The 15,283-nt window shown below is 46.2% G+C and overlaps 1 protein-coding gene across 1 annotated transcript in view; it reads left to right on the top strand.

Annotated features, from left to right (window-relative positions):
* The window catches only part of st6galnac5a (ST6 (alpha-N-acetyl-neuraminyl-2,3-beta-galactosyl-1,3)-N-acetylgalactosaminide alpha-2,6-sialyltransferase 5a), a 25,767-nt gene extending 10,484 nt beyond the window's left edge, over nucleotides 1–15,283 (top strand). Inside the window, exons 3-5 of the mRNA XM_042086689.1 lie at nucleotides 6,709–7,121; nucleotides 12,394–12,501; nucleotides 13,916–15,283. Of these exons, the coding sequence (XP_041942623.1) occupies nucleotides 6,709–7,121; nucleotides 12,394–12,501; nucleotides 13,916–14,180 (786 nt within the window). The 3' untranslated portion in view covers nucleotides 14,181–15,283. The remainder of the gene's footprint in view (nucleotides 1–6,708; nucleotides 7,122–12,393; nucleotides 12,502–13,915) is intronic.

Raw genomic sequence — 15,283 nt, 5'->3', positions numbered from 1 at the left:
GGGAGATGCCGTATAGGAACAGCAGTGCATACTTAGCTCATCTCCTACTCTTTTGATCCTGTGAGGGATCTCATAACCGAGGGAGATGCCGTATAGGAACAGCAGTGCATACTTAGCTCAGCTCCTACTCTTTTGATCCTGTGAGGGATCTCATAACCGAGGGAGATGCCGTATAGGAACAGCAGTGCATACTTAGCTCAGCTCCTACTCTTTTGATCCCATGAGGGATCTCATAACCGAGGGAGATGCCGTATAGGAACAGCAGTGCATACTTTTCCAGCACGTCTTCACCTGCTTGCATGTCTATTTTCACCCAGTTTACTTTGTTTCTTTCCTGTCTGTCTCCCATTCTGTCTGTCTGTCTGTCTGTCTGTCTTTCTCTCTCTCTCGCTCTCTCTCTTTTCCCCCTCTGAGTCAGCTGTGCTCTGCCATCCCCGGCACTCTTTGACGGGAGCTTGTTATCATTGTGGTCCATCTCCCACTTTTAAGCCCCACGATGGATGCTAATTCCTCCCCTGAGGACCTTGTTTTAACGGATGCCGCTTGTCAGAGCTGCTTGCTTAATCCCAGGCTCAAGAGAAAAGAAACACATGCACACGCGAACACACACACACACACACACACACACACACACACACAGGCGCCATTGTAAAGGGGGACACCTTTTGTATTCAGGCCAAGGCAATCATCTTGGCGCCGTCTTCATCGGCTTGGCGCCTGGCTCCCGCCTCCCCACCGCCTGCTGTGTGCTACCCGACAGCAGCCCAGCGGCTGGACGAGGCCAGCCTCCAGCACGCGCTGATTAAGGAAGAGGAGGAGGCAGCAGGCACCAGCAGGGGTCTCGCCGCACTGAACCTGACAAGCTAGTCCACCCCAAGGTCACTTTGCTGTTCGCTGTCTCCCACCCCACCTCCGACTGCTGGTTGTTGTTATGCTGAAGGACAGGAAGTTCTGCAGCTCCAAGAGACTGTGTCTAGTTCTGCCACACCAATAGTAGCAATCCCTTACACATAGGGCAACCTCTACGCTGCTATTGACCCTTTCAACAAGGTAAACAAAAACAATGCTTGAACGTTCTATTTGGGCCCCAATCTACTTCCTCTGCATTAAGATAACATATGGAATGTTAAAAAGGAAGTCTTGTGGGGCCAACTATGATGCTGATAATGGAACTCTCTTGAAAGGGTCCATTGCAAACTACCACAGGCTAAATGCTGGTCAAAGGCAGAGCATAAGCTGCATGCACTTGCACTTGTAAGACAATCGCTGGCTCAGTGTGTCCCTCCTGGCATCATATTGGTTTGGCTCTGTGACTAATTATTCAATTAAAGGCCACCCACGACCTGACGGTAGGGGGAAATCACTATAGATTGCCGAAGCAGAATGCAATAATGAGGAAAGGCAGACCTGGCTAACCTGCTTCCTTTGGACAATGAAAAATTAGCTGTTACCATGGGGTTTTCACATACATTGTATTTCTCACTCGGGCACTTGTGGAGGTGGACATGCCCTGCATTTTGAGGTGATTTGTTTGGCAGATTTGGGAAAATATCCAGAGAAAATATAGATATGATCCTCAGTTTAATATGTATATTAAAAATGTATATGCATTCGATGTAAGATACAACAGATATCACTATTTGAGAGCTGAGACATTTCACAGATTGGATAAGCAACATTAATTTTGGTCTAGTCACATTGTGTGCTATACTATATCTTTCACCATCTCTTCTGAAAAAGCCCTTTGTCATTTTCACTAACTAAGCCAATTTCCACCTCATTAGACACATTAAGAATTGGGCACATTGCTCTCTGCCATTGTGTTTCAACTATTGCCCATTATTGGTATTTACAGTGCTACTTATATGACTCATGCCTTTGTGTAGGTGAAGGCTGTATTTTGTTTCTAATGTGATCAGAGTAATATTAGAGTTCTTAGCAGAAATCTGGAGATGAAATCATTCATTGTCCATGAGGGGAGTGATGTTTTCCATCTGTCTCCCTTATTCTGTACATTAAATATGACCCCCTGGACTACGTACCTGTGTAATGGCAGCCGTTAACCTTACTGGCTATGGAATGGACTGCAGTAAACCGCGGGTGTTGGAGTGTCAGTCTGGAGGCCGTGATGGTGTGTAAAGATGCCGGTGTTTGCTCGGAGATGAGAGCTGGATTAGGGGTCTGATGGGATCTTGTGTTCCTTTGGAGACGCAGCTGCCTCCTAATGGCCCTGCCGTGATCAAAGTCGCAGGAGATAAATCAATCGGTGCCGCCAGGGCCAGATCTCCTCTGCTCAGAAAATCCACTTTATTCCCAGCTCTCCATTTCATTCCCTGCGTTTGTGTCGCCTCTAAGCTCGCACTTAGATCAGACACTCCCTTTAAGCCATCTGACAGGTGGGCTGTCTTAAAAAAAAGAAGGGAAAAAATCCCCACCGTCCTGCGTCAGGAGAGCAACCATAAAAGTGTCGGTGTTTTTTTCTCTCTTTCTGTCGCCTGTCATCGTGTCTTCCTCCTGTCCTTTGGACCCCGCTTCTCCAAAGGACCTTTCTGTTCTTTCTGTTCTCACAGGTTTTAATCAGCCCTTTGTAGGTCATCGCCGTATTCTGCACTAGAATAATTGGGCTGCTTTTCATTCGTTCTTGGAGGACTTTTTAAAGGGAGAAAGAGAAATGGTTTGGGTAGTTAGAGGGAAAGAGACCTGCTGCTGGTACTGGCGGTGCTGGTGTGGGTTGCGGGTGCGGGTGGGGGTGGGGGTGGGGGTGGCACAGTCTAATTAAGATCTCATGGTGGGATGGTAAGCAGCGGCTGCCATCAGAGGGGAATGATTTCTGGCCGACGGGACTGCGCTAATTGCTGTTGTTTCAGCGGCCCCACTACCCCTCTGGTATGCCTCATCGCCCCCTCATCATTAGCTCCCTGCACCAGCCGTGGAGCTCCGCTCTGCTCTCCCCTCCTCTCACTGCCCCAGAGGCGGGCACACAGACGGAGCTGTCCCATCAGGACCCGTACTCAGCTCTCACAATGCTAATGTGGATCTTGTGGGGTTTTTTTTCCTTCTCTCGATGACACAGGTTATTTAGGGTTATATTTGATTTCCCCTCCCATCCTTGCCATTAGCGGGTTTGCGTCAAGGCTAATTGCACCTCCTTGGTTTTCTTCTTTTTAGATTTCTTTTTTTTTTTTTATATGTAGTCATGATTCATGCGCTGTCCAAATTCAGACAGGCAGAAATAGCTGTAAGAGAAAACAAATTAGCTGGAGAGAAAAGAATTATCTGGAAACAAAATGTGGGCGTACTGCTGTTTTGTGATGATGAGAGGTCCGTGTGGAAGAGAATGAACGGGCTGAAAGGTGTTTGGAGGGGGAGGTCTGATAACTTCGGGTCCTGCTGGGCCATGTGATTGCAGCTTTTTAGTGGACCGTTCACTGGCTATCTCCTCCTCTGCCCAGCTGGTGTGCCGCGAGTGTGCTGGACGGGCGGTCTTTTTTTTTAAGGCAGTACATGTCTTTTCCCCCCGAACTGATTTGTTCACCAGAAAGAGAGAAAAAGAATGTTTTTCTTTTGGTTCTCTCTCTCACTGGAGGCAGGAGGCGCCTGTGTGTGCTACATACACCATGGCACTGACAGGAAATGTGTTTGCTTCATCTCAATGCATGAGCATCATAAATGTCCTCCATGCAGTGTGAACAATTCTGGCTGTGATGTTTGAATCCATTGTCATAATCAGCAGGGGTTGGGGGGCAGAGGGGCAGTGTGGGTGGGTGGGGGGGGGGGGGGGGGGGGGGCGTTCGTGTGTGTAGAGTAGGGCTGTCAAAATAACTGATTCAATGCAAAGAAATAAGTGTTGACATCAATGCAAAGAAATAAGTGTTGACATTGAGGGGAGTGTTAATTTATTTTCATTGTGTCCCCTAGGTTATATCTGTGGCCTGAAATGCCTTGTATGTGAAAAAAATACTTCCCGAAGCACTGTTGAATTTATTTCCTCAGCATATTAGATCATATCATAGATTATTATGGCCATTATTTGAACAGTGAAAATAATAATAAAAGAGTTTTTGAACTTTAATGTCACTAATGCTGATTATTCAATGATTCATTTGAATTTAAATATTGAAAATACTTTCACAGCAAAAATTATATATGCGATTCATTTAGATTAATTAATCACAGAGTATGTAATTAATTAGATTAATTTTTTTAATCGATTGACAGCCCTAGTGTAGAGTGATGCAGAAATTCCACACTGCAATTTTTGAGACCCACAACTAGCATAATAGTTTGCTCTGCTTGGAATGTGAGGACACTGAAATATCTCCCGTTTCTGCACAAATTGCATGATTAGAAGCGCTTTGTAGTTTTAAAAATCGCCGCTGGCTCTGAGCACTGGCGTTGTGTCAGCTGTATTTAAAGTGACTCCAATCTGAACATTGCCGCCTGTGTCGTATGTATCATCACCCAAGGTTAATCTATTTCCACACCCGCGGGTGATGGCTTCCCAGGCGCATGTTTTCCTCCCCATCACGCCGCCATATGTAATACGGAGTGTGAAGGACACTTCCACATTGTCACAGATGCCACTATTTCCACTGGAAGGTTTTTTTTTTTTTAACCTATAAGCAGCTGAATACAGATAAGGCTGATTTGGTGCTCTCAGCAAGTCTGAAAACCGGCCAGCGTGCCACATGGAGGATGGATGGGATCAAGTCTTCAGATCAGGTCTAAGCTCCGCTACTTCTGCATCTGCTGTCTTCCCACATCAGGTCTGCGGGATAATGGCCTATATGTGCTCACTTTAAACCCGCCTAAACTGCCTCCTCATGACCGAGATTTGCCCACCGTGCCCCCGACTGCCCCCAGCCCACTCTGCCTGTCTGTGTGCCTGTCTGTGTGCCTGTCTGAGTGCCTGTCTGTGTGTCTGTCTGTGTGTCTGCCAGGAGAGGTTTTTGTCCTGATAGGTAGGAGTTGGGAGGTGCAAGGCGCCTGTGCTCTGCTGCAAGCCTCAGGGACCTCATTAACTCCCCCCCTCATTAAGCATCATGTCAGTGCAGCAGCTCAACCACACACACACACACGCACATACCCTCTCACTCACACACACACACACACACACACACACACACACACACACACACACACACACACCCTCTCTCACTCACACACACACACACACACACACACACACACACACACTTGCACAGCCTGGCACCACACACACACAATTGCATACAACTTCTCACCACACACACACAAACAGGCATGCACATACAACCTCTCTCTAATTACACATAGGCGCACAGCCTCACACCCACCCTTGCATTTCTATGCGTGTATTTCGATCAAGAAGTACGACTGTAAACACATGTAATGCACACATAAATAAGGCCGCCTCCCCCTGGGACCTCCAACCTGATGAGTTCTCCGTTAGATTGAGCCGCCACACCAGGAGAGGCTCCCCATCTCCTCGTCAAAATGCGTCATTAAGGGAGAGCCGATCCATGGGAGAACACCATCACCATTTGTTATTAGCATTTTTGTGAGTTTTTTTTTTTTGTTGTTGTTTTTTTTCCCCCAGCCTCCATAGCAGATGCCATCATCCAGGACAAATTGAACAGCTTTGGCATGGAGCTTTTTTGCATCTCATTGACTTAAACAGCGCTGCGTCGTGGTGGCGTGCAGTGCAGGGCAGGGGGGGGGGGGGGGGGGGCAGACGCAACCCTTTCTCCCCACAGCCCCAGAGCCGGCCCTTTATCCTGTCTCACCAGGCCCCCTGCTCCCCTTATCCATATTAGCCGGCGCTTATCAAAGGCGGAATACCAATGCGGCCATATATACAGGCCTGGGAATGATTCATGGGAGCTCTTATGAGAGCAGATAGCCTAACCTCAGACAGGCTTCTGTGTGTGTGTGTGTGTGTGTGTGTGTGTGTGTGTGTGTGTGTGTGTGAGAGAAAGAGGGAGGAGGTGCGCTCTCTGGGTGGGGGGTTGGTTCAGGTGCATGTGCGCTGTTCTGCTGTGCAGAGGAGCCTTGCTGACAGGCTCTGCAGGTCTAGGAGCCCCGCTCAATGGCTGCAGCATTTGCCAGTGAATTGGACTGTAATCTCATACATGAGAGCATTTCTATAAATATACTGCTCTCGTGTGTGTGGTCAGCTATGGTGTTTGTGGATGTGTGTGTGTTTGTGTGCACCTCATGTAAAGAGTTGCGAGTTAAATTTTAAATGGCATATTTATTGAGGGGAATCTGTGAGCACTATGCTTCTTTTACATTTCCTTGCCATGTAAAGGAGGAACTCATAGCCCAGGGGTACCCAGGCTTGTTCCTGGAGATCGTCCTCAACCTCCGGAAGACTTTATTTAGCTGTGTGTTGGAGCTGAATCAGCTAGTCATAGCTCTCTCCAAAGTGCCCGAGTGTTCAGAGTGTGAGGAGGTAATGGTTGGTACTTAACACTCGAGAAGTTACAGACTGACTCATGAATGTTTGGCCCATTGAGTAATAGTCAGTAATCGCACAAAGAGCTCTGTCCACTAAAAAATTACCAGCAGGAACTGTCGATCTTCTAGGTTGAATTGAATGCTTTGAATGCTACATGGTTTATTTGTAAGCCATTGCTGTCTGCATCTCTTCCTGCTGAGTGGAAGTAGCCTTAGCGGGAGTCCACCCGCACCACACTGACCCTCTCTCCCTCCTCCTCTCTCTCACAGCCGCTCAAGATGCACTGCAACAGCTGCGCGCTGGTCACCAGCTCCGGCCACCTGACGGGCGGCGCGCGCGGCACGGACATCGACGCGGCCGAGTGCGTCATCCGCATGAACGACGCGCCGGCGGGCGGCGCCTACGGCGGGGACGTGGGCCGGCGCACCAGCTTGCGCGTGGTGGCCCACTCCAGCATGCAGCGCGTGCTCCGCGGACGCCACCAGCTGCTCAACGCCAGCCAGGACGCCGTGTTCATCTTCTGGGGGCCCAGCAGCTACATGCGGCGCGACGGCAAGGGCCTCGTCTACAACAACCTGCGTCTCATGAACCAGGTGCTGCCCAAGCTCAAGGTCTACATCATCTCCTGGCAGAAGATGCTGCAGTTCGACGAGCTCTTCAAGAAGGAGACGGGCAAGGACAGGTAAAGGTCAAGGGGTGGGTGGGGCGGTTGGTCGAGGTCCTGCGTGTCCCGTGTTATTCTATCACGTGGTTGACCGAGAGTTCTGTTTATGCTTCAACAGTCCGATATTTCTGTGAGAAGTGATAGAAGTGAGAAGTCTAAACCAGTAGGATTATACTACTGGTAGGATTACAAGTAGTGAAGAATAGCTACACAAAGAGGACAATGTGGCTCTGGACAATGTGGAAGGTGCTGTGATAGCAAACATCTGCAGGAGGTCAGTTCTCTTAGTTTTCTAAATGGGTGAGAGATACAGACAGACAGACAGACAGACAGACACAGAGACAAAGAGCGAGAGAAAGAGAAATTGAGATAAATAGCAGATACTGAGCTCAGTGCAGTGCACATGAGGGGTTGCTGTGTCCAGTCAGTTCAGGTAACACATTGACTGGAGATGAGATTCAGAAGATATGGAAATGAGTTTAGTGAAGTATCTGGACTCTGAGGTGCTACATTCACTGGAGTTTTGACCACTGAGATAATTGTCTAATTTACACAGTGCAAATTTTGAATGAGCTCCAGACTGAATTATGAGACATACTGTAATAGTACCTGGTGTTTGTGTGTGTGTGTGTGTTTGTCTGTCTGTCTGTGTGAGAGAGAGGTTTTGGCTATTATCACCCTTCTATCTAGCCTACCATTGTTCATTCACAGCAGTGGGCTTGCACTAACTAAAACTAACTACACTAAGCCCCAGTCGCCCATTAAAATCTCACTCTCAGTTAGGCCTCGGCCATTATGGTTGTCTGAGTAATAGAACACATCCACCGTGCATTTCTATGTCATCACTTCTGTTCTGGCATAATATTCAAAAAAATGAAAATGGATTTACCCTCAAAGACAAAGACAAAACACCAGATCACAAGGACTGTGATAAAAGGGAGAGAAGTATGCAAAGCGCGTCGGTGCAACCCAGCCGAAGCTGCCAAAGCCGCATGTCAAAGTCGGTTCAGTGCAGGATTGACAAGGTTGCTCCTTTTGTTCATTTGACACACTTTCAAGTTTAAACCTTGCCTGTCAGAAGTTGTTTTGACATGCCCCGCTCACACACATACAAACTGTTTTGGGAAAACAGTGTAGTTTTGTGTCTGTGGTGGTCTCAGAACTGAATACTAAGAGGTACAGTATATGAATTTAAGAATCCTTATGCAAATTGTATTTAGGTCTTGCTGAATGTCTGAATATGGCTCAAAAGTGGATGCCCCTGATGGTATTTCAACAGAAGTACAAACACTCATTTGCCCATTTTCGAACAATGGATGCAGATTACATCTTGAATCTTCTGTGATTTCATTTACCACACCCAAGTGAATGTTTTATGCAATGTCAATAAGCACTGCCATCCTCTATGTATGGGTTGGTGATTACTTGCAGAAACTTAGGCAAAGCAAGTATGCAAGGTAAACAAGTAAGTTTGTTTAGTGCAATCAGGCCTTTACATAACCCTTGTGCTGGCACCCCAGACTGGACCATGCATTAACATGCTTATGGTGTTATTTACTTTTCTTTTCCACCTCATTATATCGTCCAACTGCTAGTTTTCCTCTCATCTTGGTAATCAAAAGAATGTGTTTACTTTCTGAACGCAGAGACAGAGCTTGCTGCATCAGTCAGCTTGCCATCCAAAGAGAAGGACTTCTCTTGGCTTCTTAGATCCTTTAGGCTCAGGCTTGTTTACCTAAACAAAAAACATTGCCTAACATAAGAAACATTCCTCCATAAGATTAATGATTATTATGACATTATTTTTATATGTTCTGTCTATTATGCCAGTAAAAAGGAAAACACGGATATGTATTTACAAAATAGGATTTATACTGTGCTAGACCCCAGGAAATAATCATCTGGTTATTGGATGCAGCGCTCCAGGTCACCAATAATCCATTTATGGAGAAGCCTGTCAGTGGCTCTGACATGAAATGCTTGGACTGTAGATTAGCTTCTTCAGGCCGGTGGTGATGCGCATGTTTGTTTGACTCAGAAAAATCAACTGGGGAAAAACAAAACTATTCACAAGAAAGTAGATTAAGGTGATTTTTCTTTAAAAACTTGGCCCTGAACAGAGTTTTCTCCTTTTATTAATCCATTTTAAATATTTAGTTTTGTGCTTTTTACAGTGCTTAGGGCCACCAATAACTCCTGGAACCAGCACCCAAAGCTGCTCTGTAGCTTTCTGGTCGGATGACCTCTGTAATTGCAGTTATCTTTTATGTATTACCCCGAACAGAGGGACCATGACCATCCTGCCGAGGCGGCCTTGCGTCCTCTCCCAAAGAACTGGGCAGGAATTTGGCTCTGTCAGGCATGATCATCCACAAATAACAAGCTCAGGGCCACCCAAACGCCACAGCCTGCAGTCAGGCTCCTTGAGATCACCTGTTTGAAAAGGCTCTCTGTGTGTATGTGTGTGTGTGTGTGTGTGTCTGTGTCTGTGTCTGTGTCTGTGTCTGTGTGTGTGTGTGTGTGTGTGTGTGTGTGTGTGTGTTTTTTCTGTGTGTGTGTGTGTGTGTGTGTGTGTGTGTGTGTGTGTGTGTGTTTTTTTTCTGTGTGTGTCTGTTTGTGTGTGTGTGTGTGTGTGTGTGTGAGAGAGAGAGAGAGAGAGTTGGAAAGAAAGTGAATAATGTAAAGAAAGGTACAGAGAAAGAGAGAAGTGCCTGTATTGAAGCCTCTATTGAACCTCACTGTAAAGGTAAAATGCTCTTGAGCTGGATGTAGCAGAAAGTGCAGGTTGATTACACCTGGAGAGGATCCAGAATATTAAGCACAGGAGGAGAGGAGAGGTGGGAGCCGACAGAGAACCACTGCCAGCAGAGAGCCGCGGGGAGGCTGGGGGCCCATTTGGCCAGTTAACGCTCCACACTCTTGGGTGGACTCGAGCAGCCTGTCCTCTCCCAGGCACAGACACACAGCTGCAGGGAGGAGGTCAGGAGTGGCCAGTGGACAGAGCAAAGCTCCGGTGCTTAAAAATTTTCCACTGCTCCTGGTGCCACATCGCAGGAATCCAGCCCAAGTTGGACAGGCACATCAGGCAGCCAAACAAACACACACACACACACGAACACGCACACACACACGCACACGCACACGCACACACACACACACACACACACACACGTGCGTACACACCTCTCTGTTCTTATCAATGCTCATGCTCTCCTCGTCAGCCCTGGTTAACGAACCTAATAGACAGACACTAAATTGGATCCACGTAGAGCTGGGAAGAGGCAGGCCGTGATCTTGTGAGTGCGCCATCATATAATGGAAAAGGGTGCAGTCAGATCAGTGCTGATTCGGTGTTAATTCCCTGCTCCACTCATGAAACTTTAACATGGAGGCTGGGGCCTTGGTAATTGATCCCTGTGGCAAGTGCTTGACTGTGCCCTAATTCCCCAGCATTTACAGTAGCCGTAAAGGCCTGGAGCTATGATGAAACAGACATGAGAGAGAGCTGCTGAAGCTGTGGGGAGAGGCGCAGAGCAGATCGCTCACATCAACTCATGCACCTGCATGAATTAGCTCCTTCTGTTCTCCTGCTATGCTCTGTGGCCTACTGGAATGCCTCAGTGTAATGAATCTGTGCGTCAGTCTCTTTCAGTAATCTGTTTGACCCAGACGTTCGTACAATTAACAGACTTTTGATAAAACGTGTGACTTAATTACAGCAGTGCACTCAACTGCAAAACAATTTGGATTGTTGCTCTTAGTTTCAAGTTGAGACAGAATATCAAATGCCAAATAAATGTCAAATTAATGCCATCAATTTAACACAACCTTGGTTCAGAGAGCCTATGGTTTCTTCTCTGGCAAAATCGCACACCTCTCCATAGTTACAAAGACTAGTGGTTTAAAGACAGTTGAGGGTATTTTCTTAAAATAACAACCATTTCAAAATGACATTTCCGCAAATTGAGTCTGGCAAGCCCCTGTAAAAACAAAGCAAACGGCAAGCCTTTAATGAAAGTAACTTTGTTACAAAAAAAAAAGCATAAAAGCATGTATCTCATATAGCAGGAAAAACTTTGCCATTAAATGTCATGGGATTTGAATTCCTCCTGTAAACAGAGATCAAACAATAAGCTGCCCCTGAATAAAGTGCATTATGCTAGAGGTGCTTTCAAGAATAAATATGAGCCACTGTTGAAAGAGCTCTCAAAACATAATTTATTCCAAATATTGTGTGCCACTAATGTTTTTCTGTTTTATGCATTCAAATTGTCACGTAGGTAAATGTTGGTTCATTGATAATAATGTATATAAAAGAATAAATGAAATCGATACACTTTCATATGATGATATTTTATTTTTGCAATACTATATAAATTTTCAAAAACATGATGCTGATTTTTAATTAATAGTTACAATATATGCAGTCATATATTCACAATATATTAAAGCCTGTATCATGATACTGTATGTATCATATTGACAGATTCTTGTTAATACACAGCCTGAATTAAAACATTTAAACTATTTATCTGCTACAGTAGGTGGAAGGAAAACAGGTAGTTAGCAAAGATGTCTTCCATAGTTCAAAGACACAGGAGAGACAACACCCAGCTGATCAACAACAGTGGAAATCTACTATTCCTGCTTAAAGAGACAAAAATAATTTGACAGTACACAACCTTCTTTTGCTGATTTTAGCAGTCAGAATAGAGAGGTATCGCTGTGAGTCTCAAAGACGATTACGATTACGATTAGTGCTTTTTAGCCATCTTTTTTTTTCTGCACAGAATGAGCTATACAGTGAGTTCAAATATTACTTTATAATATTAGTCAGACATCAAAAAAGCTGTTATTATAGAGAAGATTGTGCTTGCAGCATGTTCTGGGTTTTCATGTGGGCATATACTGTACCGATGCCAGAATGTACCATGAGCCTGCCTGTTGCCATCTGGTGCATTATATTATTAATGTGACAAACGCCACATGGAGAAATTACTGCAGTAATTTACGATCCATCAGTTCCTGTCCATCAATCACATTTGGAGGCCCTGTTCATAAAAGGTGTTTGTTTGTGTGCCACTATGCCACGGTAGCACATTGCATTAGAGAGGCATTATGACTGAGATGTTATTGGATAGGATGTTGTTGGGAGTGTCGCAGGGCATTCATCCCTTCTGTCGATAACAGTCAGCTGAGGCAACTCATCTCCCTCTCTTTTTTCCTTTCTCTTTTCTCTCTATCTTTCTCTCTCTCTCTCTCTCTCTCTCACTCTCTCTCTCTCCTGAAGGCGGATTTCGAACTCGTGGCTGAGCACCGGCTGGTTCACCATGACCATAGCTCTGGAGCTGTGTGACAGAATCAATGTTTATGGAATGGTGCCTCCAGACTTCTGCAGGTGAGCCCAAGTCTGTCACACAGGCAGTCATTAACACAGGATGTGGCATACACACAGTGCACAGTGTGACAGTGCTGGGGCCCTTTTTTTTAACAGGAATGTTATTAAAAGCAACTCTGTGTGCGTGCGTGCGTGTGTGTGTGTGTGTGCCTTTTTAATAATGACACATCTCACAGGGTCAGACATGACCTCCAGGCTGTGTTACAGTAATGGACATCTGGGGACAATTTGCTGATTTGGGTATTGGAATCTGATGAAATCCAGTGGAAACAAGGATGGCTGTCGGTCCTAAACTTGCCCACAACTTTGTTATTGCTGTTTTTTTCTCCTGTAGTTTGGATCAGGGGATTAGTTTGTGCTGTGCCTTCAAATTGGATTAGTTCAGAGATTTCCAGTGTGACATTTAGCTAATCATTCTCACCCACGGTTTGTCTCTACCTCGTCTGTTGTCTCCAGATGTTTATTGCGACATGCCTCATCTGCATCTGCGGAACTGAATAGTGACAGTGATATGACTTTGTTTCGATGTTTGGATGAAACACAAACATTTACATTTTTTTGCCATTAAGAAATAATAAAGTGAGTTAATGTCTACCCTTTTATTTTTTCTGGACATTATCAATTCACTGTGAAATGTTTCACTTACATCCCCTAGCACATATCTTGGCAACTGCCTTACCCTGGCACCAGTGTGAAATTGTTCATTTTATTCCCATTTGGCCTCAGTGCCCTCCTAATAGGTTATTAGCTTCTCACTACAACAGCTGTAATGTCCTACTGATCCCCTGAACCAATGCAGGTTAAACACATCACCTAAGGCCGTCCGTCAGTATCTTCTCCATGCTTGGGCATAATAAACCAGCATCCTCATCACTCTACAATCTCTCTGCCTTTTCTCTCTCTCTGTCACTTTGCCACACACACACACACGCACACGCACACGCACACGCACACACACACACTCACTCACACACACACACACACACACACACACACACACACACACACACACACACTCACACACACACACATTCACTCTAACCCCTCTCATTGTAATCCATTTCCCTCCCTCTCTGTCACACACACAGACACACACACACACACACTCTAACCCCTCTCATTATCATCCATTTCCCTCTCTCTCTCTCTGTCACACACACACACACACGCACACACACACACACACATGCACACACACACACACACACACACACACACACACACACACACATTCACATTTATTGTAATCCGTGTCCCTCTCTCTCTCTGTCACACGCACACACCCACACACACACACACACCCACACACACACACACACACACACACACACACCCCACACACACACACACACACACACACACACACATTCACCTTTATTGTAATCCGTGTCCCTCTCTCTCTCGGTCCCTGTAGAGAGGCGGAGCATCCCTCTGTGCCCTACCACTACTACGAGCCTCGGGGTCCAGACGAGTGTGCCATGTACATCTCCCACGAGCGCGGTCGCCGCGGCAGCCACCACCGCTTCATCACCGAGAAGCGCGTCTTCGCCAAGTGGGCCCAGACGTTCGACATCCACTTCTATCAGCCCGACTGGAGCCCACCACCCCTGTCCCAAAACCAGACAGCCCTGGACACGCCGGCCACTCCCACCATCGTATCAGGAGTTCAGGAGACGTGACCTGATGGGCGTCTCTTGGCCCCTTTTCTGACAGGCTCTGGGTGGGGCGGGTGGGGGGGGGTCAAGCCTCATGGACAGCACTGCAGACAGACACAGGGGGAACTGGTCATCTGGTGTCTGTCTGCAGCAATCCCATTGGCTATCGCTTTGTCTCAGTTTGAATGCCTAAAACTGGACGAATGTTGTCCAGGCTGGTTTGGAGATACCAGCTTCCCATCTTCGCTTGGGACATGCTCACTGTGGCCCGTACTGTGACCTCTGCACTGAGTTTTGTACTTGACTTTGTGTCATCCTATCGTTTGAGGACAGGTGGGCTTCATTGTGCAACCTGTGTGCTTGCGCTTTGGCCACAAAAGGTGATGAGGAATAGAACAGGTTACCCCTACTGAAGCACAAAAGTAGAGGCAGAAGCACTGAATGGTCCAGCCTTCGGGTTCACGCCTCTGTATGTTTTCTTTTGTCAGTAAAGCTTTTGCACCTCACAGCACGGGGGGGGGGGGGGGGGGGGGGGTGGGGTTCTCGAGTTGCTCTACAGTCACCTCTGTCAACATGAGTTAGGGGAGAGAGTGCATAAACACAGGGGATAAATGCCAATATTCCCAAAATGTTTACTCTGGGTTGTCTAGTAATCCCTGAAACGACATGACATTAACTCCAAAGTTCGGGAAATGTTGCACTCAAATGTCTTCGTGTTCAGCATTATGTGAGAATATCCGTATGGGATTAATGTAGAGCAAAGAAAAGCCTTAATATTCTGTGTTTCTCATAAAGAAGGATGTATCTTCCAGTCAGCATCATCCCCAAACATGTGAGTCATTACATTTGAGGATGATATGGAGACCTGTTCCATAAAGATACTGCTCAATTATCTTGACCACAATGGGATATTCATAAGAACCAAGAACATTAACTTTCTGTTTTCAGTATTGCTTGCATTTCTGTTTTTCTGTTCATTGTAGTACTGTGAATATTAATAGATAAAAGTGGCAGTGAACGGACACTAAGCCTGTGTCCTCACCACAGGCCACAGACCAAAGTGCAAACACTCCAACTAAAGAGATTTAACTTATTTAACACATTCCCAAATGCAGCTGAAAGGTGTT

The sequence above is a fragment of the Alosa sapidissima genome, chromosome 1 (assembly GCF_018492685.1).
Source record: "Alosa sapidissima isolate fAloSap1 chromosome 1, fAloSap1.pri, whole genome shotgun sequence".
Taxonomy (NCBI): domain Eukaryota; kingdom Metazoa; phylum Chordata; class Actinopteri; order Clupeiformes; family Clupeidae; genus Alosa; species Alosa sapidissima.
The sequence above is the reverse complement of the archived record's forward strand: the minus strand, read 5'-3'. Positions and strand labels throughout refer to the sequence as shown.